The sequence below is a fragment of the Penicillium solitum genome (assembly GCF_028829755.1).
Source record: "Penicillium solitum strain IBT 25940 chromosome Unknown utg000001l_segment0_segment0, whole genome shotgun sequence".
NCBI classification, from domain to species: domain Eukaryota; kingdom Fungi; phylum Ascomycota; class Eurotiomycetes; order Eurotiales; family Aspergillaceae; genus Penicillium; species Penicillium solitum.
The window spans coordinates 5878305-5900812 of NW_027072121.1; the positions used below are offsets into that span (position 1 = coordinate 5878305).

The following is a 22508-nucleotide window of genomic DNA, read 5'->3' on the forward strand; positions in this document are numbered from 1 at the left end:
ACGGGGATTTGTCCCTTCCGGGACCCAACATGGACGCTTCCACGTCCGCTCAGCGGAAACCTTCTCGGCAGTCGCATCGATTATCATCGGTGCGCTCAACACGGTCAGGTAAAACTGATCATGGTACTACACGTCAACCTGACCAGTATTTGGACCAACAAGACAGCACCCAAGAAAACTCGCAGCATCGTGTGTCGACGACAGCGTCGGCGCACTCGCCTCAGACGAAATGGTGGCATGTCCACTTGTTTCGTGGAATGATCAACGATTTCAAGCGCAGAGCACCATATTATTGGAGCGATTGGACTGATGCATGGGATTATCGTGTCGTCCCTGCTACGGTCTATATGTATTTTGCTAAGTATGCTTGCTCTGGTTGGATATCAATCAATATCTTTTCTTCGGTGTATTGCTTCATTTGCTCACAATCAGTGTAGTATCTTGCCTGCTCTGGCCTTCTCGTTGGATATGTTCGAGAAGACAAGTCAGAGCTATGGCGTCAATGAAGTTCTACTTGCTTCCGTTCTTGGTGCAATTGTATTTTCGCTTTTTGCGGCTCAGCCCTTGGTCATTGTCGGTGTTACTGGTAAGAAATCTGGAATATATGATCATGAAGTCTGAAACTAAGTATTGTAGGTCCCATCACTGTGTTCAACTATACTGTCTATGATATCATGGCTCCTCGAGGGACACCGTATCTTGCATTCATGTGTTGGATTGGAATGTGAGTTTCCTGCATCGTTTTTGGTCATCGACTTTACTGACACTTATTGTAGCTGGTCTTTGATTATGCATTGGATACTAGCTATCACTAATTCCTGCAACGCCCTGACATATGTCACTCGATTCTCGTGCGACATCTTCGGGTTCTACGTTGCTTGCATCTATATCCAGAAGGGCATTCAAGTTCTCACTAGACAATGGGGCTCTGTGGGAGAGACCTCTGCTTACCTGAGTATTATGGTTGCACTACTTGTCCTGATGTGTGCATGGATCTGTGGAGAATTGGGTAACAGCAATCTTTTTAAGCGACCCGTTCGGAAATTCTTAGAGGACTATGGTACACCTTTGACCATCATCTTCTTTACTGGTTTCGTCTACATCGGTCAGATGAGGGATGTTGATGTCGCCACGCTCCCTACTAGCAAGGCTTTCTTTCCTACAACTGACCGGTCTTGGCTTGTGCATTTCTGGGATATCAGTGTTGGGGATATCTTCCTTGCAATTCCATTTGCGATTCTTCTCACAATTCTCTTTTACTTTGATCACAATGGTGAGTACGTTACAGCGAGCAAATTACACTGGGTTTTATGACTGACGCGTCCCTTCTAGTATCATCTCTCATTGCCCAAGGAACCGAATTTCCTCTTCGAAAGCCAGCTGGCTTCCATTGGGACATTTGGCTCCTCGGCCTCACAACCTTCGTGGCTGGAATTCTGGGAATACCATTCCCCAATGGCTTGATTCCCCAGGCCCCCTTCCACACTGCCGCCCTCTGCGTCACTCGTCAGGTCGCAGACGAAGACGACACCAACAAGGGCAAAACTATCCGAGTAACAGATCACGTAGTAGAGCAGAGAGTTAGCAACTTTGCACAGGGACTTTTGACACTGGGAACAATGACAGGACCCCTCCTCATCGTGCTCCACTTGATTCCACAGGGTGTGATGGCTGGTTTGTTCTTCATTATGGGTGTCCAGGCTCTACAAGGCAACGGCATTACGCAAAAAATGATCTTTCTTGCCGAAGACAAGAAGTTTACCTCCGCGTCGAATCCTCTCAAGCGAATTGAGCGCCGTTCCGCCATCTGGGCCTTTGTCGCTCTTGAACTGTTTGGCTTTGGTGCGACTTTCGCTATCACTCAGACAATCGCTGCCATCGGGTTTCCTGTTATCATTCTCCTTCTGATACCGGTGCGCTCGTTCCTGCTCCCTAAATGGTTCTCCCGCGAGGAGCTTGCAGCACTCGACGGACCGACAGCTAGTCCATTTACCATGGAAAGTGTCGGTGGCACCCACGGAATGGAGGACTACGATGAAGCGGTGGCTAGTGGGGGGCGGGATGATTATTCGAGTGGAGGTGACGGAGTCCTGAGAAACCGAACTTCAGCTTCTCCGGAATCTGCAGTCGAAGAGGATGATCTAGAGCGAGGTGAGGCATATGAGCTCCCCTCCCTTGTTTCACGCAGAAGGAGCGCAGCCAGCAGGGTAGACTAAATATTGCCTACGATATCCTATCTTGCAATAAAAATTGCTTTGCATATTCGGTTCTGTTGCTGTTTTCACCATCATTATAAACGGTTGATGAGCAACCATACTGTTTAGGATATCGATTGATGCCCGATTTCCCAGGCAATAACATAAATTAATCAACACTTCATGAATTAATTGCTTCCCCATAGACTAACCCAATTCATGTCTATTATTAGTAAAAACCCCAGTCACTTGGTTAATTATGCTATATAAGTGTGTGGCCAACTCCAAGGTCGTTTGATTAAATATAATAGTGCCTTATAAACCAGGCTCACAATCTCCCACCGCTTGTTAGAGATAACTTTTTCTGCCGCAAAATTATTTCGTCCTGATAGACAGTCGCAAACAAGATGGCGCCCCCGATCACAGAGAATCCGGAGTTCGAGGACTCCGATGTATCCGATAATTCTGATGTGGAACAACCCGATGTCGACGACCGAGCCCCCAAACGCCGCCGTCTCTCAGAGTCTTCCAACGACTCATACGTCGCACCTGCACCGCTCCCCACCCTCTCTCGTATCAGGAAGAAGGGTGAGGTAGAGGAGGAGCCTGAATCGAAGGAAGAGGAACCGGTCCTTATTAGCGATGCAATTGAGCTTGGTAAACAGAGTGGGCTGTCCACTTTTTCGGAATTGGACGTTGCGCCTTGGCTTGTCTCTTCGCTGACGACAATGGCGATCAAACGGCCAACTGCTATTCAAAAGGCTTGTATTCCTGAGATCCTGAAAGGCAAGGACTGCATTGGTGGAAGCCGCACTGGTTCCGGAAAGACTATGGCCTTTGCGGTTCCGATTATGCAGCAGTGGGCGCGGAATCCATTCGGGATCTACGCTTTGGTTTTGACCCCAACTCGGTATGTTTCGATGTTCATGGTGGATTTGAGAGGTTTTATCTTTAGTCTTCGGTAACTGACCTTATTTTCTCTAGTGAGCTTGCACTCCAGATCTACGAACAATTCCGAGCCGTTTCCGCACCGCAAAATATGAAGCCTATCCTCGTCGTCGGAGGCATGGATATGCGCCAGCAGGCTATTGAACTTGCGAACCGGCCTCACGTGGTCATCGCAACACCCGGCCGACTAGCCGATCACATCAAGACGTCCGGAGAAGACACAGTAGCCGGTCTCCGCCGCGTTAAAATGGTTGTTCTCGATGAAGCCGATCGCCTACTAGCCAGTGGGCCAGGAAGCATGCTACCAGACGTAGAAACATGCCTCGGAGCACTTCCACCATCCGCCGAGCGTCAAACACTGTTATTCACAGCGACCATGACAGCCGAGGTGCGGGCATTGAAGTCCATGCCGGCAGCAGGCAACAAGCCCCCGATCTTCATGACCGAGATCGGCACCGAAAACCAAGGCAAGATCCCGCCAACCCTCAAGCAGACATACCTGAAGGTTCCCATGACACACCGCGAGGCCTTCCTGCACGCGCTGCTCTCCACAGAAGTAAACGTCACTAAGCCAGTCATCGTCTTCTGCAACCATACCAAAACATGCGATCTGCTAGAACGCACCCTCCGCCGTCTCGGTCACCGCATCACCTCCCTCCACAGTATCCTCCCGCAATCCGAGCGCACGGCTAACTTGGCTCGTTTCCGAGCCACTGCTGCCCGTGTTTTGGTTGCTACGGATGTTGCCTCGCGTGGTCTCGATATCCCGTCTGTAGAGCTGGTTATCAATTTCGATGTGCCCCGGAACCCGGATGACTATGTGCACCGTGTTGGTCGTACTGCGCGTGCGGGTCGGGATGGTGAGGCTACCACGCTGGTTGGACAGCGTGATGTTGAGCTCGTTCTTGCTATTGAGGAGCGTGTTGGTAGGCCGATGGAGGAGTTCGAGCAGGAAGGTGTCAATATTGAGAGCCGTGTTGTTAGAACCGGTTTGCTTAAGGAGGTTGGCTCTGCGAAGCGTGAGGCTGCGGGTGAGATTGATGAGGGTCGTGATATTCTTGGACGGAAGCGTAATAAGTTGAAGAAGGTTCGCTGAAGGACATCTTATTAGATAGACGTTATCTACTTTGAAATCAATTGATACATTTAGCGGTTTTTTTTTTCCCTCTGGAACTTGAATTTGAGGTTTTATTGTGTCTTGCAGCATTCCTGGGTGAAAACACCGCGTGGCAGTCCTATGTACTCGCGTAGGAAGCCGGCACTGCTATTGATTTCAAACTTGTATTCTGGTATTAGGGGAAACTGATAATTGTTCAAATGCACAAATGGTATCATTGATCGCAACGTATAGACGAATTATTCTAATAATGCTGCATGGTTCCAAAATGGGATAACCCGCTGTCATGTTAGAACCAAGACTTGAAGTATATCAACGAATCTCGATATGCTCGCTGCTTGGCCCTATACACCATGCAATGCGATCTAATTCACTCAGACATGCTCCACACGGTAAGCAATAGTCTGAAAAGAATATCAACAAAGAAAAAGACAATGCCACTGAATCATCCAGTCCACGCATCCGAACTTTGATTGCCTGTCGTACTCATGAGTTTCAATAGTCCATCAACCGCGTCACCTCGCTGTGACGGCGACATGGCATCCACATCATCCATACTGAGCTCAGCTCTTGGTCCCATGCTTGTCTCTCTATCGGCTTCCCGGCGAATGACCGTAGCTGGAGGACTACTCAACTGCATTGGAGAGCCGAGCCCACGGGGTGGTGTTCGTTGCGCGTGTGACTTTGTGCGTTGCTGAACAACGCTGGAAGACAATGGGGAAGGTCGGCCTGGAAGATCAGGTGTGCTGTGGGAGGGGGTGGAGGTAAAACCAGCGCAGCCGATACGGGGTGTCTTCATTTGCGAGGATGGGAAGGATGTGAAGTGTTTGCGCGATGAGAGGGGTGGTGTGGAGAGGACGGAGAGTGAGAGCCGTGGACATTTGCGACTGTGTGCTTCTAGCTCGGAGACCCGGCGGTCGAACTGGTGGTCTGTCACATTGCGCATCGCGCTCTGTAGTCTTGATCGGAGAAGGCTTGCTTTCTGTTCAATTGTTAGAAACTGCCTGCTGGGGAAGGTGTTCGATGCTGATATCAAGGTCCGCATACTTGTTGGATGAACAGTTTTCGCGCGTCGGAGTCTGAGATAACGCTACGTGTTTCTTGCTCTGGGGTGCTGGGCACATTGAAAGATTGGTCGGTGTCTATTTGATCTTGTGTTTGGTCGCGTTCGGGTTGTGAGTTTTGTGGTGTGGGGGTTTGGATGAGCTATTATTCGCGCGTTTAGGGTTAGTTTTAGACTGATCATTCCCGGGACTTCTTTGTCTGTCTCGCATGAGCTTACCTGGTTTTGCATATCATCATTGACAGTGGATTGGACACCGGGCTGCGGAGAGGATTCCCGCGTCTGCACGTGTCCGAGGTTTTCTTCCATTTCCTCCAATTGATCCCGTGTCCGTTTTTGGCCTGCAAATATGGGAGAGGGTAGAAGCTTTTTAGGTGAGGTAGCAATCGAAATCCGCTTGACCGGGGTCCCAATGGCCGGGAATGATGGTTTGGCGTGTGTGGCGGGGGACAGACACGCGTTTGAGTCTTTCTCGCCGAGAATTCGTCGTCCGTCTTTGATAGGACTGAATTGCACTGATTGCACTGAAGTCGAATTCATCATGGAGCTTAAGGATAGTACCCAGGTGGTTTCGAGAGGATAATTGAGGGGAACAGAAGGTCGAGGTAGTAGAATCCGGGAGTACTGCGGGGGAGTCTGATATGGACGCGACCCAATGTAAAGAGAATTGCAACTTTCAAAGTGATCACAGTTGGAAGTAGGAAGTTGAGAAGTAAAAGATAGAAGGTAGAAGGTAGAAAGTAGAAAAGAAGTAGGAAGTCTAGAAAAAGAAAAACGGTCTCGCGCGTCGATCGCGTTTAGTCGATAACTTACTAGCCTTGTATAGAGCACGGACTGGGGGCTCCACATAGGCGTGTTGAGCACGCGTTTGGATTTTGGAACATTGCAATTGTTTTGATACTGTAGTAATAATAGTAATAATGGTTTGGTTTAGAATGTTTCATAGTTTACTATATGCTTGTTATTTTATAGACGCGTACGGAGTATGGAATTGACTTTTCTTCTCGATGCTCCCATATAAGACTTTTTGATATTGAACATTCAATGTCTCTTAGGATCTATTCTATACACCTTGGTGTTTCAATTTGCTTTTCTGGGACTATTTTATAAAGATTCACAATAATTCCATACACACCGAGTGCTCAACCCCGGCCTGGGGCGCGTCTACTGCTTTTCGTGTCCTGGATCCACAGGGGCTAGAGACCCACGAGCGCGGTCTATGATTAAAGTCGAGAAAAACAGAAATGTTGTTTACAATTAACTTGGTACTAAAAGTCTAGCAGGGATAAGTTGATGAGGTATATGTAATCGTACAGTTAATTGGAGGGGGAAAAAAAAGAGAATTGCACATGGTAGACTTGAGGTATATCGTGATGAACAACACCTTTGTGATAAATGACATTATGGAACCCATGTATCCAGGTGCATGATTAGCCTCTATTTTTTCCTTTTTGAATCTCCTATAAACCTCCAATTACGGTAATGTCCTAGGTAATATTGATCTAGTGATATATATAAGACCTACTTACCCATGACCGACCAACATTATAACATTGTATATAGTATAACCGAGCTTGGAAAATTGAGACAGACAACGTCAACAGATGCCCAAAATACGACCATAAATTTAAACCTGCTTTCCCCATCAAGCAATTCCCCTCGTTTGGTGAATATGCAGACCGAATATAATATGATGGATGTTGCCCTAGTTTCTCGGACCTTCATTCTAGTTCTAGTATAGATCGCACATGCAGACAACGGCGCTTTTCACTCAACTGACCACTGCTACTTCTAATTGATCTCTGGCCATGTTTTACTTACAACTCGATAAAAGTATACTAGACTGGCTATATATAATATCCGGAATAGGTATAGTATGCATAACTATGTATGTAGCATGTGGTATGTATGATTAGATAGTGCTCTCTCCGCATGACATCATCGAAGGATGAGAAGGAGATCCTTCAGGGCTGACTTGAATTATACTATAAAGAAGAAATAGGATAAAAAAGGGTAAGTGAGATGACTAGAACAACTCGAAACTCATCTTACCAAAGTAGAAAAGCCAAGGAATGACATCCAACGTTGATCCTTGATCCTTCCCCCGCATTCATCTTCCAACATTCTCTCTCTTCCTCCCTTGATCCTCTCTTCTTCTCTAACACATTGCTACAACTATTTTAGTTGCACATTCGTTACACAAGTTGAGCTATTATTCCCGTTCTAGATTTTTATAGTGGATCAAACACTGTGTCACCTTCGCCAAGAGTGACCATGCAGTTGTTACTCGTGGTCCTGGCCGCTGTCTTCCAGGCAGCGGTTAGCACCGCATCTTCGCTCACTCCACCCGTTATTCCTTTGATCGTACGAAATCCATATCTGAGCACCTGGCTCGCAAATGCTCGGGATGAACCTTGGTCAAAATGGCCCATGTTCTACACTGGAGAGGAGGTGGGACTTTCTTTGATGGCTCACCTCCCAAGTCAGAATACCGTCTACCCTCTTGTTGGCAAACCTCATGAGTCTTTGGATGATAAGTCAGAGTATGTATTTGAAAAACACCTATTTGTGGGGGATTTAGGTACTAACAAATTACAGTTACAAGATCAAGTTCCCCGAATACCTGGGCTTGAACTATGATGCCTCAACGACCAACCTGACTTACCACGTTGACACTGGTACCGGAAACCCTCTCGACATTACAATTTCATTCCTTTCACCCATTACGCCAACTTCGACTCTGCGGCAGTCAATCCCGGCCTCCTATGTCACAATCGATGTCCAAGGCGATGTCGATGTCAGCATCTATATGGATGTTGATGGCCGTTGGGTCAGCGGAGATACCGGTAGCAAGATCAAATGGGAATGGGATAGTTTGAAGACTGAGCACGAGGAGCTTACATTGAATCGATGGCAAGTGCAGAGGGAGAACGAGCTTCTTCTCACAGAGACTCGCGATCGTGCGGAATGGGGCACTCTTCATTTCACTGGACCATCTGTAAGTCCTGTCTCGTCAAAATGAACTGATATATAGCTAATCAAAAGTCAGGACGCTAAATTCCAGTCTGGATATGCGTCTGATGTACGTCGAGGCTTCGCAAGCTCTGGAGCTCTGCAAAACACCAACGATAATAAATTCCGCGCTATTCACGATCGAGCGCCGGTATTTGCGTTCTCCAAGTCGTTCCATCTTGGCCATTCATCCAAGATTTACGACGACAACGTCACCTTTACTCTCGCGTTTATCCAAATCCCCGTTGTTCAGTATGCATCATCTCGTGGGCTTACCCTGATGCGACCCTTATGGGAATCTTGGTACCCAACAACAGAGGACCTCCTGAATTTCCACTACCGGGACTACGCTGCAGCTAGCTCTCTAGCATCCAATTACTCGCAGCAAGTGGCAGATGACGCATACTTGTCGGGAGCCGATGACTATGTTGACATCGTTGCCCTTACTGCGCGGCAGGTCATGGGCGCCACTACCTTTTCAGGAACACCGGATGACCCGATCCTGTTCCTAAAGGAGATCTCTTCAAATGGCAACTTCCAAACTATCGATGTCATCTTCCCCGCGTTCCCCTTCTTCATGTACACGAATCCCCGGTGGTTGGCGTACCTCTTGGAGCCGTTGATCGAGCACATGCTGAGCGGGCAATACCCCAATAAGTATGCAATGCACGATTTGGGCACACACTTCCCCAATGCCACCGGACATCCTGACGGGAATGACGAGTACATGCCAGTTGAAGAGTGTGGTAATATCCTCATCATGGGTTTGGCTATCGTGAACTCGCTTCGTTATGAAGACACTACCGCGGCCTCGTCCATTTGGTCAACACAGGGGTTGCCCTCGTCAAGCCCTGAAAGCGAGACATCTGGACTGTTCCCTCTTGATAATCTACAGGTACTGTCCGGAATTGCTCACCAAGATAGCAAATGGGGTGGCGGTAGTAAGGGCCAGCGCCAGGCCGAGAAATGGGTGAAGCGAAGCTATGGTCTTTGGAAGCAGTGGACCGGATATTTGGTCGAGTTCTCTCTTGAGCCTGCTAACCAACGTAAGAACACCTCCCCGGTCTTTCTGATGGTGTGTTTATCCAAGCTAATTTCGAGGACAGTCTCTACCGATGACTTTGCAGGCTGGCTGGCTCTCCAGACCAATCTGGCCCTCAAGGGAATTGTAGGCATTAACGCTATGAGCAAGATCGCTGAGGTAGCCGGTCATGATGCCGACGCTGCTTATTTCAAGGTATGAATCGTCTTTTATCTGTGTGTCCTGACAGATTTACTAACTACACCCACAGAAAGTCGCCAGCGACTACATCGCCAAATGGGAGGAGTTTGGCATGTCCCGGGATGGCTCCCATGCCAAACTTGCCTACGACTGGTATGGCTCTTGGACAACGATCTACAACCTCTACGCCGATGCCCAGCTCTGCTTCCACCTAGAGGATACCGATACTGATTCACCTGGCTTTGTTCCACGCCACATCTACCAAAAGCAGTCTGTCTGGTATCACTATGTGCGTCAGAAGTACGGTCTGCCCCTCGACAGCCGCCACATGTACACCAAGACCGATTGGGAGTTCTTCTCAATGGCGGTAGCCTCTAAGGCTGTGCGTACAGAGATCCTCGACTCTGTCGCTCGCTGGGTTAATGAGACCACCACTGATCGTCCATTCACGGACTTGCACAACACGGAGGGCGACGGAGGCTTCCCTGGTCCGAACTTCTTCGCCCGGCCTGTCATTGGTGGCCATTTTGCATTCCTAGCGTTGGAGCGTGCCTGTGGTGGAAAGGCCATGCCTGGCCTGTCTTTCCTCGATGAGGTTGACGAGGAGACTTTGGCGGTTTGGGCCCAGAGTGCCGAGTCTGCCGCGAAGGAATTCACCATGTCGGGCCATAACCGCCATGGCGAGGGAGAGCTGTAGAAGCTCATTCATCACAGCAAGGGGTCACAAATGGAAAGGCAGCTGACACAGTAGATCTGTTGCCGTCTCTCGTTTTCTTTGCATCCATACATACTCCGGGCCAGAATTTTGCACTTTTGGCAATCTTATCATTAGTACATAGCTAGATAGGGTTAAGTCCATAGCACCTTGGGGTAAAATCCAAGTATACATACAAGCCTGATTTTGGTCTATTTTGGTGCAAGTCCGTCGTATACATGCTTATCGAAGTTATCAAAGTACAACTCCACTAGTAGATCTATAAAATACTAATTTTCTAGAGTATAAGAAGCAGACATGTCCCGTAATTCAATTGAAGATTTCTTTGCGTTCCTATTTTTTTGTTGACTTCTTCTGGATCGATTCAAATTACATGGGCCCGTCGAATTCAGTCATCCAATTCGCGTTTGCTCACCGAAGGCAAATGTAAACACACACACAACACACATATAAGACCAACCCGGAATATGTCTTTTCCCAAGAGAAAAGAAAAAACTTAAATCTGGGCAGTTTTTGCATCCAGCAGAGCACGGATAATCCTTCACATCCCACCAACCTCCCCTCAGGCCCAATCCCCATAGAAAGAGAAAATAAAAACCATCACAGATGAAGCGACACAATAGATACCACCTCCGGGTGAACTTGCACACCTAGCAGATGGAGAAAAGGGATGGAAGAGTCGGGAAGATAAAGGACATTCGTGTCTGGGAGCACGAGTTCCCTACAAGGTCAGGCAGTTTAGTTGCCGCCGAGGCTGGGGAAGTTCTTCTCGTCGACGGTAGGGCCGGTAGGCCCACGGGCGTTGCCACGGGGAGCACCACCGCGGGCAGCGGGGGCAGCACCACCACGGGCGGGGCGGTCACCGCGGGGGGCACGGTCGCCACCACGGGGGCCACCACGGCCACGCTCGCTGCGCTCACCACCACGGGCGGGGCGGTCACCACGGGGAGCACGGTCGCCACGGCCGCGGGGAGCGGGGCCGCTGCGGGGAGGCTCGACGTAGCGGAGGTCAACGTCAAGGAAGTTCTTCTCCTTGCGCTGCTTCTCGCGCTTGGCCTTCTCCTGGGAGGGCTGGATGTAGGAGGCTTCCTCCTGCTTGGCGAGCTCCTTGGCGGCAGCCCACTTCTTGTCGAGCTTGGCGCCCTCGTTGGCGGTGCGCTCGGGCTTGGCGGCGAGGGTCTCGCGCTGGGCCTTCTCGGCAAGGTAGTCGGCGAAGGACTTGGAGTTGTCGGGCTCCTCCTGCTCCTCGGCCTCGACGGGAGTCTGGGGCTCGTTCTCCTCCTTCTTGGCGATCTTCTCGCCCTGGCGCTCATCGTCCAGGGTCTTCTCGCCGTTCTCGGCACCCCAGCCCTGCTGGACCTGCTTGCGGGTGTCGCTGTATTATCGAAGTTCAGGTTAGTTTCGTTCATTCGTTTTCTGTATATTCCCCAGCAAAAATCTCATGGTGTTCATGATTTTGCTTCGGGTTTATTCGTTCATTCGAGGGATCGGATCGCTTACGTCTGGCCAGTGCGGGACTGGCGGTCACCGCGGCCGCCACGGCCACCACGGCGGGCGGGCTGAGCAGCCTCGTCAGTGGGCTTCTCACGGTTGTTGTTACGGCCAGCGTTGCGGTCACGGTAAGCTGTCCAATTATTAGTCCGGTTCTTCCGTCAAAAAAAAAAAAAAACTGATTTCTTATAACCACATACCGGCCTCGTTGCCAGCGGTCACACGGCCACCACGGCGGGCGTTGGCCTCAGTGTGACGAGCAGGCTGCTCCTTGGGGGCATCACGCTTTCCGGAGCGGTCAACGGGGCGGTCGATAGCCTTGGCGGGGGGAGGAGCGGGTCTGCTGGGGTCGAGCTCTGGGTCGTTACCTGATGAAAGGTAACGTTAGCGATCAATGGACCGAAGAACGGGTGCGAATGGAGCTTTTGATTCTTTTCTGAATAGAAAGAGCTCTTCGTTGTCGGAAAAGATAGCCGATGATTGGATTCAAGGGAGGGGAAATTTACCCAGAAGCTCGTAGAGGTTCTATATGAAATCAAACAATTCAAATTAGTTATTGAACATTAAAAAAAATCCTCGAATCCCCCAAATCGCTTCCAGATCGCGATTTCATTTAACATTGCGTCGCTAGCAGCGCGCAGGAGAGCTCCAATTCAGCGTACCTTGGACCGGACGGACTCCGCCATGACGCCTGTTGTGTTTCGGAGACCTTCCGGGGGAGGCGCTCAACTTTAGACAATCGGTCTAGAGGAGTTAACGGTGCACAAGGCAGAACCCAAGGGAATCCGGCCTGTCAAGATTGATGATGATGAATGAGCAGGGTGAAGAGAGGTCCACGGTTTGTGGTTGCAGGGTGTAAGGTGACTAATCAGGAAAGGCGGCTTCTGCTCCTAAGCGAAGATGCCCGCGCTCGTTGATTGGCTGCCCGCAGTCTAGGGCTTAGGGTACCTTACGTAATCATTACGTCAAGGACTGCTCTGGGGAGTATAGTTTTCTCATCCTCACTGGGTTTATTCGCTGTTGGACATATTATATCCACCCTTTTTTGTATATGATCCTATATGGGTATTTCTATATATGGTGATCCATGTTTTAGCTTACACAGAACTGACATGTCCCGGTGGAGTATGTCGATCTGGCTGTGGACTACACCTGCGTGCTCTATCCCGGCCTTGCAGAAGCTATGTAATCATGGAGCTATCCATAGCACAAATATGATGGATAAGTTAGGATTTAGGTTGACATCTGAGTGGGGATTGTTGGATCGTCTGGCTAGCAATCGCATTGGTCATTATTTCTCCCTTGGGTATGCATTCCCGTGTCAACATATGCCCAACCCTTCATTCCCTTATTCCCAAAGTAGTATATGGTATTTCCGAACACGATCCCCCAAGAGCTCACAAACTATGAACTACCTCCTCACTTCTGGGCATAAACTCCAGCCTTGATATCATCCAAAAGCTTCCGACCAACTGGCTCCCAGCCAAGGAGTTCCTGGGTCTTCTTGCTTGAAGTAGGGTTATCTATGCTCATAACAAAAGAAACGAAGCTGTCAAGGCTCCCCACTTCATCAACAGTCTTAGATACAGCAGGAAGACCTAGGTTTTGACCAATAGCTTCAGCAATATCTTTCATGGCGACACCCTCCTCCCCCACGGCATGGTACTTGCTTCCAGCAATACCATTCTCTAGGGCAAGTCGGTAGAGCCGAGCAGCGTCAAGACGATGAACAGCAGGCCAGCGGTTTAATCCCTCATCGATGTAAATGGCATTACCCTGCGACTGAGCCAAAGCAGCGAGCCTATCAATGAATGCGCGGTCCTCATCACCGTGTACAGTAGGCGGCAGACGGATGACACAGCTACGCACGTTTTTCTCAGCGAGGTCGCAAACGACCTTCTCATTCCGAGCGCGTATGTTCGTCGCATGTTCGAAATCAATGATATCGTCTTCGGTGCTGATGTTGCCCTTGGTGAGCCCGAAGACGAGCCCTAAGGTGCCAGTGGTGGTAACCAGAGGCTTGTTGGTTCCAATCAGGACTGAGCCTATAGCTTCGATGGTGTTTTTCTCGTCAAGGCAGTTCTGCGCATACTTGCTGAAGTCGTGGTCGAATGCAAGGTTGATCACGCCGTCAGCCTCGCTGGCTCCTTGTTTGACGACCTCGAGGTCTCGAAAGGAACCACGTAGTACTTTGACACCTTTCGCTGTCAGGGTAGCGGCGGCTTCGTCAGAGCGGGCGAGGCCAGTTACTGTGTGGCCGGCGGTTATGAGCTCGTCGACAACTGCTCGGCCGATGAAGCCGGTGGCTCCAGTCACGAAGACGTGCATTATGAGAATGGTCGTAGGGAGGAAGGTTGATGAAGCGTGAAGTATAAAAGGTGAAAGCCTAGGAACCCAGGGATTCTCAAGCACATATAAAACTTTATTGAAGCAATGCAATTGTACACGGCGAAAGTTACACAGAAAGCAAGGCCGCGAACCTTTTATAGATCGAGCTCATCGAGGAACTAAACAGCCCTGTACAACCGGACATAACGCTTTGCTTAACTCCATAATAGTTTTAAACCCCATACTAGCCACCATTCTCCCTTGCTTATAAATAGCATAGTTATTGAATAATGTCCGAGGTGGAATATAATCGGGTTATCTCCAAACCAATAAAATCGCCACGTCGGATTTCGGAGTTAAGCACATCAACAGCGTAGACAACCCAGGGACGAATTGTCCCGTTCTTCAATGTCGTATATTTTGCAACGTATGTAGTATCTGATACAAACATGAAAATGGCTCTATATCAACCGGTCTGGGGCAAATACTCCTCCTGCAAGCGTAGAGCGCATAACAAACCAAGAGTAACCTTGGAAGGTCCCACGTTTGTTTTATGGGAACTCTTGGTGACATGCAACCAGGTGCGATGCGGTCCGACCCCATCACCAGAAATTTGTGTAGTGTATGTAGTGTATGTAGTGTTGCGGTGCTAGATTGGAAAGGAATAACAAGACCGGCATTAGTAGTAGGCCCTCGTCTTCTGTCCTTTGGAGAATAAACACAAACTCCAATAAAACTAACAACCCTAGCAATCATTCGTAGTATACATAGTCATAACAATAACAACAATCTCTCTTAAACGACAGAAAACCAACCCGGAACGCAACCAATGCCCTCCGCCAAGATAATATCTTCCACGTACTGGTATATGAGTACAGAGCCTTCACTGCACCGCACGTGTGAAAAGCAGAGATGGCAAGTTAGTTTCTGGGGTTAGAGGGCTAGGGAGTATGAGTGTCATCGATTCTAGGGTGGAATTTCGGGTTTAGCAGATAGAAAATATGAAGATGCAGGTTAAATTTGCTAATAACCGTGATGAGAAGATTCGATTCATATACAAAATGTAATATAATATACCTCTGAAGAAAACCAGAAGAGAACATTGGTATCAAAACCCTCGCAACGCCGGGGAATGCTCAAATCAAACTTTTAGGAAGAGATGATCATTTGCCACATAAGATGGACAGATATATGAATATAAAACAAGAGAAAAGGAGAAAGAAAAAAAAAGAAGCAGTAGACAAATTTTAGACAGCCGTTCATTGCCTCGAGTTGTTGTGCTCGTAGTTGAAGGGCGTGGGGAAGTGCATGCTAGCGCTTAACCCGAATGGATCTGTATCCAGCATCGGCTCGTATTGGCCGAGCAGCTGGTTTGCATTACCGAAATCGCTGGGCGTGCCCTCGCCTGGTGGTTGGTTGAAACCGGACATATTGTGGGAGCTCGAGGCGACGGACTGTGGGGTGAATCCAGGGACAAATGATGCTGAGCCGTCGTGATCTTCGTCGACCATATCGGCCTGGGCATCGTACTCTTGTTCTGCTTGAGAGGTCAGCTGGGGAAGAACTTATCAACAAAGTCAAAGACAAGCTTACCGAGTTGGTCGTAGTGTTTCTGGAATGGAGAAGGATAGTAAGCAGCCGCTGCGACCCGCGCACCGCGAGGACCCATAGCTCCCGCACCACGGGATTGGGATTTGGAATCTGACGGCTCGGTCTGCGGCATGCTGATTGCCGGTGGCGAAGTCTGACTAAAAGTTCGGGGTTGAGGGAGAAGCTGGGGTCTTCCGGCCTCCACAGGTGACATGGCGCCCTGGAAGCCAAAGCCGGGGGACTTGGCGTGCGAGGGTGAGGAAACGTGGGAGGTCGGGGTTGCTTGGAACTGCGGCGACGGGATGCCGTATGCACCTTCCCGCTGCGACATGCCGAACGTCTCGGGCTTCGAGGCGATGCCTGCGGGGTGTCGTTGGTTCGAGCGGGCGCCTACCGCGCTAGGCGCTGGTTTTGGGGGCATAGGGTTTGCCTTGGGAGGAGCGCCCGGCGCCCCTGTTTTCAAGCGTAGTTCGGCCTGCACATCGATGCCTGGTGGGGGGTTGGAGATTAGTTGAGGTTTGGACCAGAGGTTCGGGTAGGGACCTTACCTTTTTCAAGGAGAATTCGCTCCAACAGGGAGTTCTTATATCGCAGCATTAGGCATTCATCGGCGGCGCTGCGGTGACTCTGCTGCAGACTCTGTAGAGATTCCTCATTGCGCTTGATGGTGGTCTCTAGCTGGCGGATGTATTCCGTCCTGCGTTCCCGGAAGGCCGCCTGGGCCTGCCTGTTGCGCTGCTTTCGTTCTTCGGAGGTGGCATATATCTGAACGGGGTTAGTATACAATGCAACATTGGGAAAGATAACGACATAAGGACAGTGACACAAAGGAATTGCGGGGCCCCAGATTTGAAAAAGATGTTACGTACAGGTTTCCTGCCTCCTTTCCTCTTCTGAGTCTGGGCGGCGTCCTGAGTCAAGGGTTCGGCTTCTGGATCTGGTGTTGACACGGTGGAACTGATGGAACCATCAGGACCAGGTTCATGTTTAGGCACGATTGAATCCATGGCCATATCAGTATGGTCAACCATCGAGACCATTATATAATCTAATTCAATAAATTCAAGCCTGTAGGCGGCCCTCCGCACACGGAACAGACACAGCCAGTTTTCCCCGCGTTGCCGGACCTGCTGGCCGGCAAAAAAAAAGAGAGAAAAAAAAAAAAAGAAAAAAAAAGGATAAAAAGGATAAAGGAGATGAAGACACACGCGCGCGGCTAAGTCGGAAGGGACGTGCGAGATAGAGGGAGTTCAAGTTGTGACATAAAAGAAAAGCGAATTATGAGAAAGAAAGAGTCAGAGGAATTGAGATAAAAGAGAAAAAAAAAAAATACGTGTAAAGCTATTGACTAAAAAAAAAAAAAAAAAAAAAAAAAAAAAGTCTGCCCGGTCAGGAGGGGCTCGCGTACCTGCCCAGCTTGAACTCTTTTGACTTTTATTTTTTTCCCTCTTTTCTTCTTTTTCCTTTTTTCTAACTTGTTTTGGTTTACTGGTTCTTCGGGTTCCACGTTTAAGTTGAGTGGTCTTATCCTTTTGGAGAATCCACAAAGGACTTGTGGGGTGGCCTGTTTCAGAACTAGTAATGTTCAATGCTATAACCTTCGTATGTCAGAATGTTTGAGAGACTACACAGTACAACTTCAAGTAACTTGTAACTTCCAACTTGCAAATCCAAAATGCAAAGCTGAAAAGTTGTCCGCGGAGAAGAAGATGGATGTCATGCGCAAAGCCTAGCCGATACCGGACACCTAACAGATCATCCCATTTTTGCCTTACTGGACCTACTAGGACTTACAGGTATTGACCATAATTGGATATTCGGCGCCCTCCGCCCTATTCTGATACCACATGACCCCATAGCCCTGACCCATTGGGGCACCTAGAAGCGAATCACACGCCACTCTCGACGGCCCCCTCGGAGACACCAATGAAGGATCATCGTGGGATGACGCCCCTTCCCCGGACTTACGAGGAATGCATTGCAGATTCAGATTTTTCTCGCATGGAACAACCTGGTCGAGATTATGCGGGGGGGCGGTATGCCAAGGATCACTGATCACACTTCATCTGGTCTGGACTTATGATCTCATTTTGGGGGAGGTGCGGAGTAGGTTGTTTGCCGGTGAACGATTTGGAGCTAGATTTTATATTTGGAGTTGCCGGATCTGATCAGGAGATGTCGGTACTTTTGTACTCCTTGCATGAGTGCATCAGCCAACTCAATCTCGATTTAGACACCGTGCCCGTGGGGGCGAATTTGTATAACCTCCAGGGTTATTGACTTTTACTTTGGATATAATCAATATCTTCATTTTATCTACATTTTATCTTCATTTCTATAAATTATTATACAATATAATGCCCTACACATATTATAGTAACTACTATGTAGTTCCTACCACCTAGACCTAGGCAAAATGTAAACCCTCGGCGATCGGCATTTCCCCCGCCAAAACACCCGTCACATGCCAACCTCATCTCCAGACTTTCTTTTTACCTCGAAAAAAATTAAGCTTCATCCCGACCGGGCAGTATTTTCAATTGAGAACCAGACTTGCTTATTCTTGTCGCGCAATATGACTACCCCCTTGCCTACCGAGGAGCGCCATGAAGAGGCTACCGTGACCGCACCAACTACACAGGATTCTCAGCCGCCAAACACCGACACCGCGCCAGAACCAGCGCCAGCACCAGCACCAGCACCAGCACAGTCGCAGAAAGCAGCTGCAGATGATGACGACGAAGACTCGGACTTCGATGAGCTAGATGGTAACACATACCCGCCTCTCTTCCTTACCCCTCCCCCTCCCCCTCACACCCCTCCACTCGGAATGATTCACACTCACACCTACAGACGTCCTCGACGACTTCAACAAACCCAAACCCGCCCCTCCCGCAAACCCACCCGCACCTTCCACCACCACAAACCCGGATCCCTCAACCGGGGTTGCATCCCCAGACTTCGACGAAGATGCCTTCCTCAAGCAACTCGAACAAGACATGGCGAACATGATGGGACCAGGTGGAGATGCCAGTAGCAGCTCAGACCCCAATTTCCAAGCAACGGTCGACCAAGGCGCTGATGTATTCGCAAAACAGCTCGAAGAGAGCGGGATCCCACCAGGCGATTTCCTTAAACAGCTACTCGCCGACGTGATGGCCGAGGAGGGCGGTTCTGGATCCGGAGCTTCAGCAGAGAATCTCGCAGCAGCCGTGGCTGCGGCTGGCATCTCGGCTCCTAGCACTCAGGGTTCCTCTAGTACGCCAGCTGCAGGCGCAGAGCAACCGACCGACTCGTTCAACGACGCCATTAAGCGTACAATGGGTCGCATGAAAGAAAGCGGTGATAAAGCTACCGCAGCAGCAAGTAATGAAGATGATATCTCGGAGGATATGCTAGCGCAGTTGCTCAAGGCTGTAGAGGCGGGGGCATCGGGTGCTGGTGAAGATGGAGATCTGTCGAAGATGTTCATGGGTATGATGGAGCAGCTGTCTAATAAGGAGATGCTGTATGAGCCGATGAAGGAGTTGGATGGCAAGTTCGGTCCGTGGATTGAGAAGAATAAGGGCACTGGCAAGGTTTCGGCTGAGGATATGGAACGGTTTGAGACGCAGGCGCGGGTTGTTAAGCAGATTGTGGGGAAGTTCGAGGAGAAGGGATTCTCGGATGATGATCCCAAGTGTCGAGAGTATGTGTGGGAGAGGATGCAGGAGGTGAGTTCTTCTACATTTGGGTCGACAGATCTTGTTTTGAGGTTTGTTTACTGACTATGTCTCCAGATGCAAGCGGCTGGAAGCCCACCCGAGGAACTCGTTTCGAATCCCCTCATGGAAGACCTGGGAGGTGCGGCGGCTGGTGCTGCCGGAGTGCCTGATTGCCCGCAGCAGTAATATGATCCTGAAATTGTATGATTGAAGCTTCAAAGGAAGATATCGCCTTGATGCCGAGGCTTGCTTGTTTCTTTTGTCATACACCGTCCGTCTCTGTATTGTACATATGCGCAACCCGTGTCCATATACCCTTATTTACTTGATGTATATATCCGGATTCCCATCTCGCCCAACCCAAATGGAATCAAAAACGCCAACCCAATGCAATGCCTCGCAAAAAACAGAAAAAATCAACACTCAACCCGTGGGCCTAGCCTACTCACGACATATCCATATCCTGAGACTGAGACTCACACTGATTTCCAGAAGGCTCTGGCAGTCCCATGAAGATATCATCATACTCATCATCACTGAAGAGCACACCGGGCCCATTAGACCGTAAATCCCCAACTCTCGCAGGAACCCCACTATGCGTCTCCCTAAGAGCCATCTCCATAGCCTCCTCCTGAGATATAAACTCATCAAGCAGATCAGCATCATCTACCAAGGCCCCAAAGTCAGCAATGCACACACACACATATCCGCAACCTATCCCAAAGGAATTAAAAAAAAACCAACATACCAGGAAGCATATCATCCTCATCCCCCTCAAACCCTCCAACAACCCCTTCCCCATCCCGTGCCATACTCTCCTCCCACCGTCTCCGATCAGCAAGATGTTCCATCCGCATCATCTGCTCACCGCGCGCCTCAAATCGACCATCGTCACGCTCATGACGCACGCGATTAAGAAACATCTTACGCGTTTTCGAGCGCGCTAGACCCGCCGCACCCTGGAGCGGGTTCGCGATCGTGGAAGCGTAACGCGCTTCGTATTTTGGCTTTTGGCGGGTTGGTGAGGAGGGCGAGGCGGGTGTTTGTGGCTGGATGAAGAAGGGATTTGAGGAGGAGGTTGGGGTTGTTGATGCCGAGGCGGACGCGTTAAATTGCATCGGGATCGGGGAATGGTGGTTGTGTGTGTGGCGGGCGATTGGTTCGGTTTGGATGTTGAAGATTGGTGGCGGGTTGTTAAATGGGTTTGGTGCTGTGCTTTGCGACGCGCTTTGTATGCTACGCGTTGGGGACATGTTCCATAGGGGTGGAGTCGTGGTGTGTTTGCTCAGTGGGGAGGGACGTGTTGGGGAGTAGTGGGTTTTGCGGAAGGGAGTTTGGGGGGATTGTGTTGCGAACATTGTGAAGTGGATGGGTTCCAAGGTTATGGAGTTGATGGAGTTGGGTTTTGGCGTATCCGTGGTTCGGATGCGGAAGTCGGTTGCGTCAGTCTTGGGGTTTGAGGCTTAGTTTGGTGATTTCCAAGGTTCTTTCAGGGCTATGATGTATGTAGGTATGTTGTATTAACAGTGAATAAGGTAGTTTTTACTCTGTAGAGGTCTGATGGAGAGATAACGTCCCTGATGAGACAGTCGCGCTAATTTAGCGCGTTCTACCCCCTTGCATTGTAAGTGGTACGGAGTACTCGTAGTATAGTATCATGGTTTTATTTAGATACATACTGATATTCTGATATCCAATTGATAACATCAAGTAGTACTCTTTCCAATTTGCCTATTTCAAACAGTCTATCCAATATAATATCTATCTACAGTAATGCAAAGATTCCAGCTAGTGCCGCAATGCCAGCAGCAAACCCGCTTGCCCTAACAGCCACCGCAGTATTTTCACTCCCATTTTCATCATCACTGGGATTATCTTCAGTGACAACTTTCAGACATGTCAACTGAGAAGCGGTTTGGTTGACAAGACTGCTGTTGCCCTTCCTAGCGAACACAGTGAGAACCGGTGTAATCTTATAGGCCTCGTCAAGGAGAGCCTGTGCCGAGTAGTTTTTCTACAGAGTATACATTAACGACTGCTTAGGTTAGACATGAACGGAAGTCCACTTACCAGAGCAGTGGAATTCGCAATTTCCACCAACTGATCTGACTTGGGCTGAATAGGCCAACAGCCTGAGGAATTCTTAACCATATCGAGACCATCGAGCGACTTAACAGTGAAATTCCCAAGGTTGCTACCTGAACCCGCAAATCCATTGCACTCATCGAAAGAAACCTTCTTCAATTCTCGCTCAAGCGTCGTGCAGACATTCCCATCAGCCTCGTCGGCTAATTTCGTTGCCTTCTCCGTAAGCTTTTCGATACATGTCTGGTCAATGACATCGGAACAGGTACCGCTCGCAGCACGGACATCAGTTCCATTGGGATTGCCCCCTAGTTCTGGCCCGTCAAATTTCTTGGACGGGACATCGTGGAAGACGACAACACAGCCGGACAAGTCCTTGGTCTCTACATCCGAGGGCGCACCGAGGTAGTAGAATGACTTGAAAGGGCGTGTGGCCTTGTCATTGTCCTTTCCAGCCAGCGCAGCAGACACATTTACACCTTTTATGAGAGAGAACCCCTCAAGGGACGATGGAACGTCGGGGATGCGGGATAGTCCGATTCCAAGGAAGGTGTTATCTCCCACTGTGCAGCGGTCATTCGCACCTTTTTTGGGACATGAGACCTCGTTGCAGCCGACAAGGCTGGAGGAGAGTTCCCCATCCTCTGCTAGGGTGGAGGAAATGAATAGAGAAAGGGCAAGGGCGAGTGTAAATGGTTTGAGTTGGATCATTGTTTTTGTTGTATAAAAGTGAGTTGGATATGATTTTACATTGGTGGGCCAGTATGGTGTTAGAGAAACTTATGTTATCTCACACCAGTTGGGAGCTTCATTATCCGCTTTCTTTATATCAATTTATAACTCATGCCCTTCCAAGCGAACATAAGTTCACAGTTACCTCAGTGACATCATTTGTAATGGTTTACTTTGTACATGCTTGGCTGATTGGGGGCGTTTTCTCTTAGAGGCTCCAACTTATAATTTGTTTGCTTGGCTAGTTGGGGGCCATGATTCTAAGAGGCCATCTCATATTGCGGTTTCGGCGAATTCCTTGGCAGC

General features: G+C 49.3%; 10 protein-coding genes across 10 annotated transcripts; 4 read left to right on the forward strand and 6 right to left on the reverse strand.

Moving 5' to 3' along the window:
- Positions 1-29: 29 nt before the first annotated feature.
- N7455_002226 (anion exchange family protein) lies at positions 30-2216 on the forward strand (the record flags this gene model as incomplete). Its single annotated transcript, XM_040952023.2, has 5 exons — positions 30-361; positions 438-586; positions 637-724; positions 777-1273; positions 1333-2216. 5 exons carry the CDS (start codon positions 30-32, stop codon positions 2214-2216), a joined length of 1950 nt encoding a protein of 649 aa, XP_040818418.2.
- Positions 2217-2602: 386 nt separating this feature from the next.
- dbp8 (ATP-dependent RNA helicase DBP8) lies at positions 2603-4239 on the forward strand (the record flags this gene model as incomplete). The annotated part of the gene is made up of 2 exons (XM_040950984.2): positions 2603-3105; positions 3180-4239. The coding sequence occupies 2 exons, from the start codon at positions 2603-2605 to the stop codon at positions 4237-4239; spliced, it is 1563 nt and encodes a 520-aa protein (XP_040818648.1).
- A 466-nt stretch (positions 4240-4705) lies between these two features.
- N7455_002228 (uncharacterized protein) lies at positions 4706-5863 on the reverse strand (the record flags this gene model as incomplete). Its single annotated transcript, XM_040951510.1, has 3 exons — positions 4706-5242; positions 5308-5466; positions 5543-5863. The coding sequence occupies 3 exons, from the start codon at positions 5861-5863 to the stop codon at positions 4706-4708; spliced, it is 1017 nt and encodes a 338-aa protein (XP_040818141.1).
- Positions 5864-7340: 1477 nt separating this feature from the next.
- On the forward strand, positions 7341-10453 carry N7455_002229 (putative glutaminase). Its single transcript, XM_040951487.2, has 5 exons — positions 7341-7866; positions 7922-8321; positions 8373-9381; positions 9442-9572; positions 9628-10453. The coding sequence occupies exons 1-5, from the start codon at positions 7598-7600 to the stop codon at positions 10252-10254; spliced, it is 2436 nt and encodes an 811-aa protein (XP_040817699.2). The 5' UTR covers positions 7341-7597; the 3' UTR covers positions 10255-10453.
- Positions 10454-11010: 557 nt separating this feature from the next.
- Positions 11011-12449, reverse strand: stm1 (uncharacterized protein; the record flags this gene model as incomplete). Its single annotated transcript, XM_040950997.2, has 5 exons — positions 11011-11647; positions 11773-11896; positions 11964-12131; positions 12270-12288; positions 12426-12449. The coding sequence occupies 5 exons, from the start codon at positions 12447-12449 to the stop codon at positions 11011-11013; spliced, it is 972 nt and encodes a 323-aa protein (XP_040818478.1).
- Positions 12450-13182: 733 nt separating this feature from the next.
- On the reverse strand, positions 13183-14091 carry N7455_002231 (SDR family oxidoreductase; the record flags this gene model as incomplete). The annotated part of the gene is made up of 1 exon (XM_040951653.2): positions 13183-14091. One exon carries the CDS (start codon positions 14089-14091, stop codon positions 13183-13185), a length of 909 nt encoding a protein of 302 aa, XP_040817646.2.
- A 1259-nt stretch (positions 14092-15350) lies between these two features.
- Positions 15351-16721, reverse strand: N7455_002232 (bZIP transcription factor; the record flags this gene model as incomplete). The annotated part of the gene is made up of 4 exons (XM_040951173.2): positions 15351-15628; positions 15685-16170; positions 16230-16446; positions 16551-16721. The coding sequence occupies 4 exons, from the start codon at positions 16719-16721 to the stop codon at positions 15351-15353; spliced, it is 1152 nt and encodes a 383-aa protein (XP_040818233.2).
- A 1535-nt stretch (positions 16722-18256) lies between these two features.
- Positions 18257-19571, forward strand: pex19 (putative peroxisomal membrane protein receptor Pex19; the record flags this gene model as incomplete). Its single annotated transcript, XM_040951093.2, has 3 exons — positions 18257-18449; positions 18535-19394; positions 19461-19571. 3 exons carry the CDS (start codon positions 18257-18259, stop codon positions 19569-19571), a joined length of 1164 nt encoding a protein of 387 aa, XP_040818332.2.
- Positions 19572-19830: 259 nt separating this feature from the next.
- On the reverse strand, positions 19831-20743 carry N7455_002234 (uncharacterized protein; the record flags this gene model as incomplete). The annotated part of the gene is made up of 2 exons (XM_040951890.2): positions 19831-20051; positions 20134-20743. 2 exons carry the CDS (start codon positions 20741-20743, stop codon positions 19831-19833), a joined length of 831 nt encoding a protein of 276 aa, XP_040817658.1.
- A 407-nt stretch (positions 20744-21150) lies between these two features.
- Positions 21151-22181, reverse strand: N7455_002235 (uncharacterized protein; the record flags this gene model as incomplete). The annotated part of the gene is made up of 2 exons (XM_040951255.2): positions 21151-21399; positions 21456-22181. The coding sequence occupies 2 exons, from the start codon at positions 22179-22181 to the stop codon at positions 21151-21153; spliced, it is 975 nt and encodes a 324-aa protein (XP_040818044.2).
- Between the last annotated feature and the right edge of the window lie 327 nt (positions 22182-22508).

Coding starts and splice junctions, on each gene's coding strand:
- N7455_002229 (XM_040951487.2), top strand. CDS start 7,598: ATGCAGTTGTTACTCGTGGTCCTGGCCGCTGTCTTCCAGGCAGCGGTT. Junction 7,867..7,921: donor TCTTTGGATGATAAGTCAGA/GTATGTATTTGA, acceptor AACAAATTACAG/TTACAAGATCAAGTTCCCCG. Junction 8,322..8,372: donor TTCATTTCACTGGACCATCT/GTAAGTCCTGTC, acceptor ATCAAAAGTCAG/GACGCTAAATTCCAGTCTGG.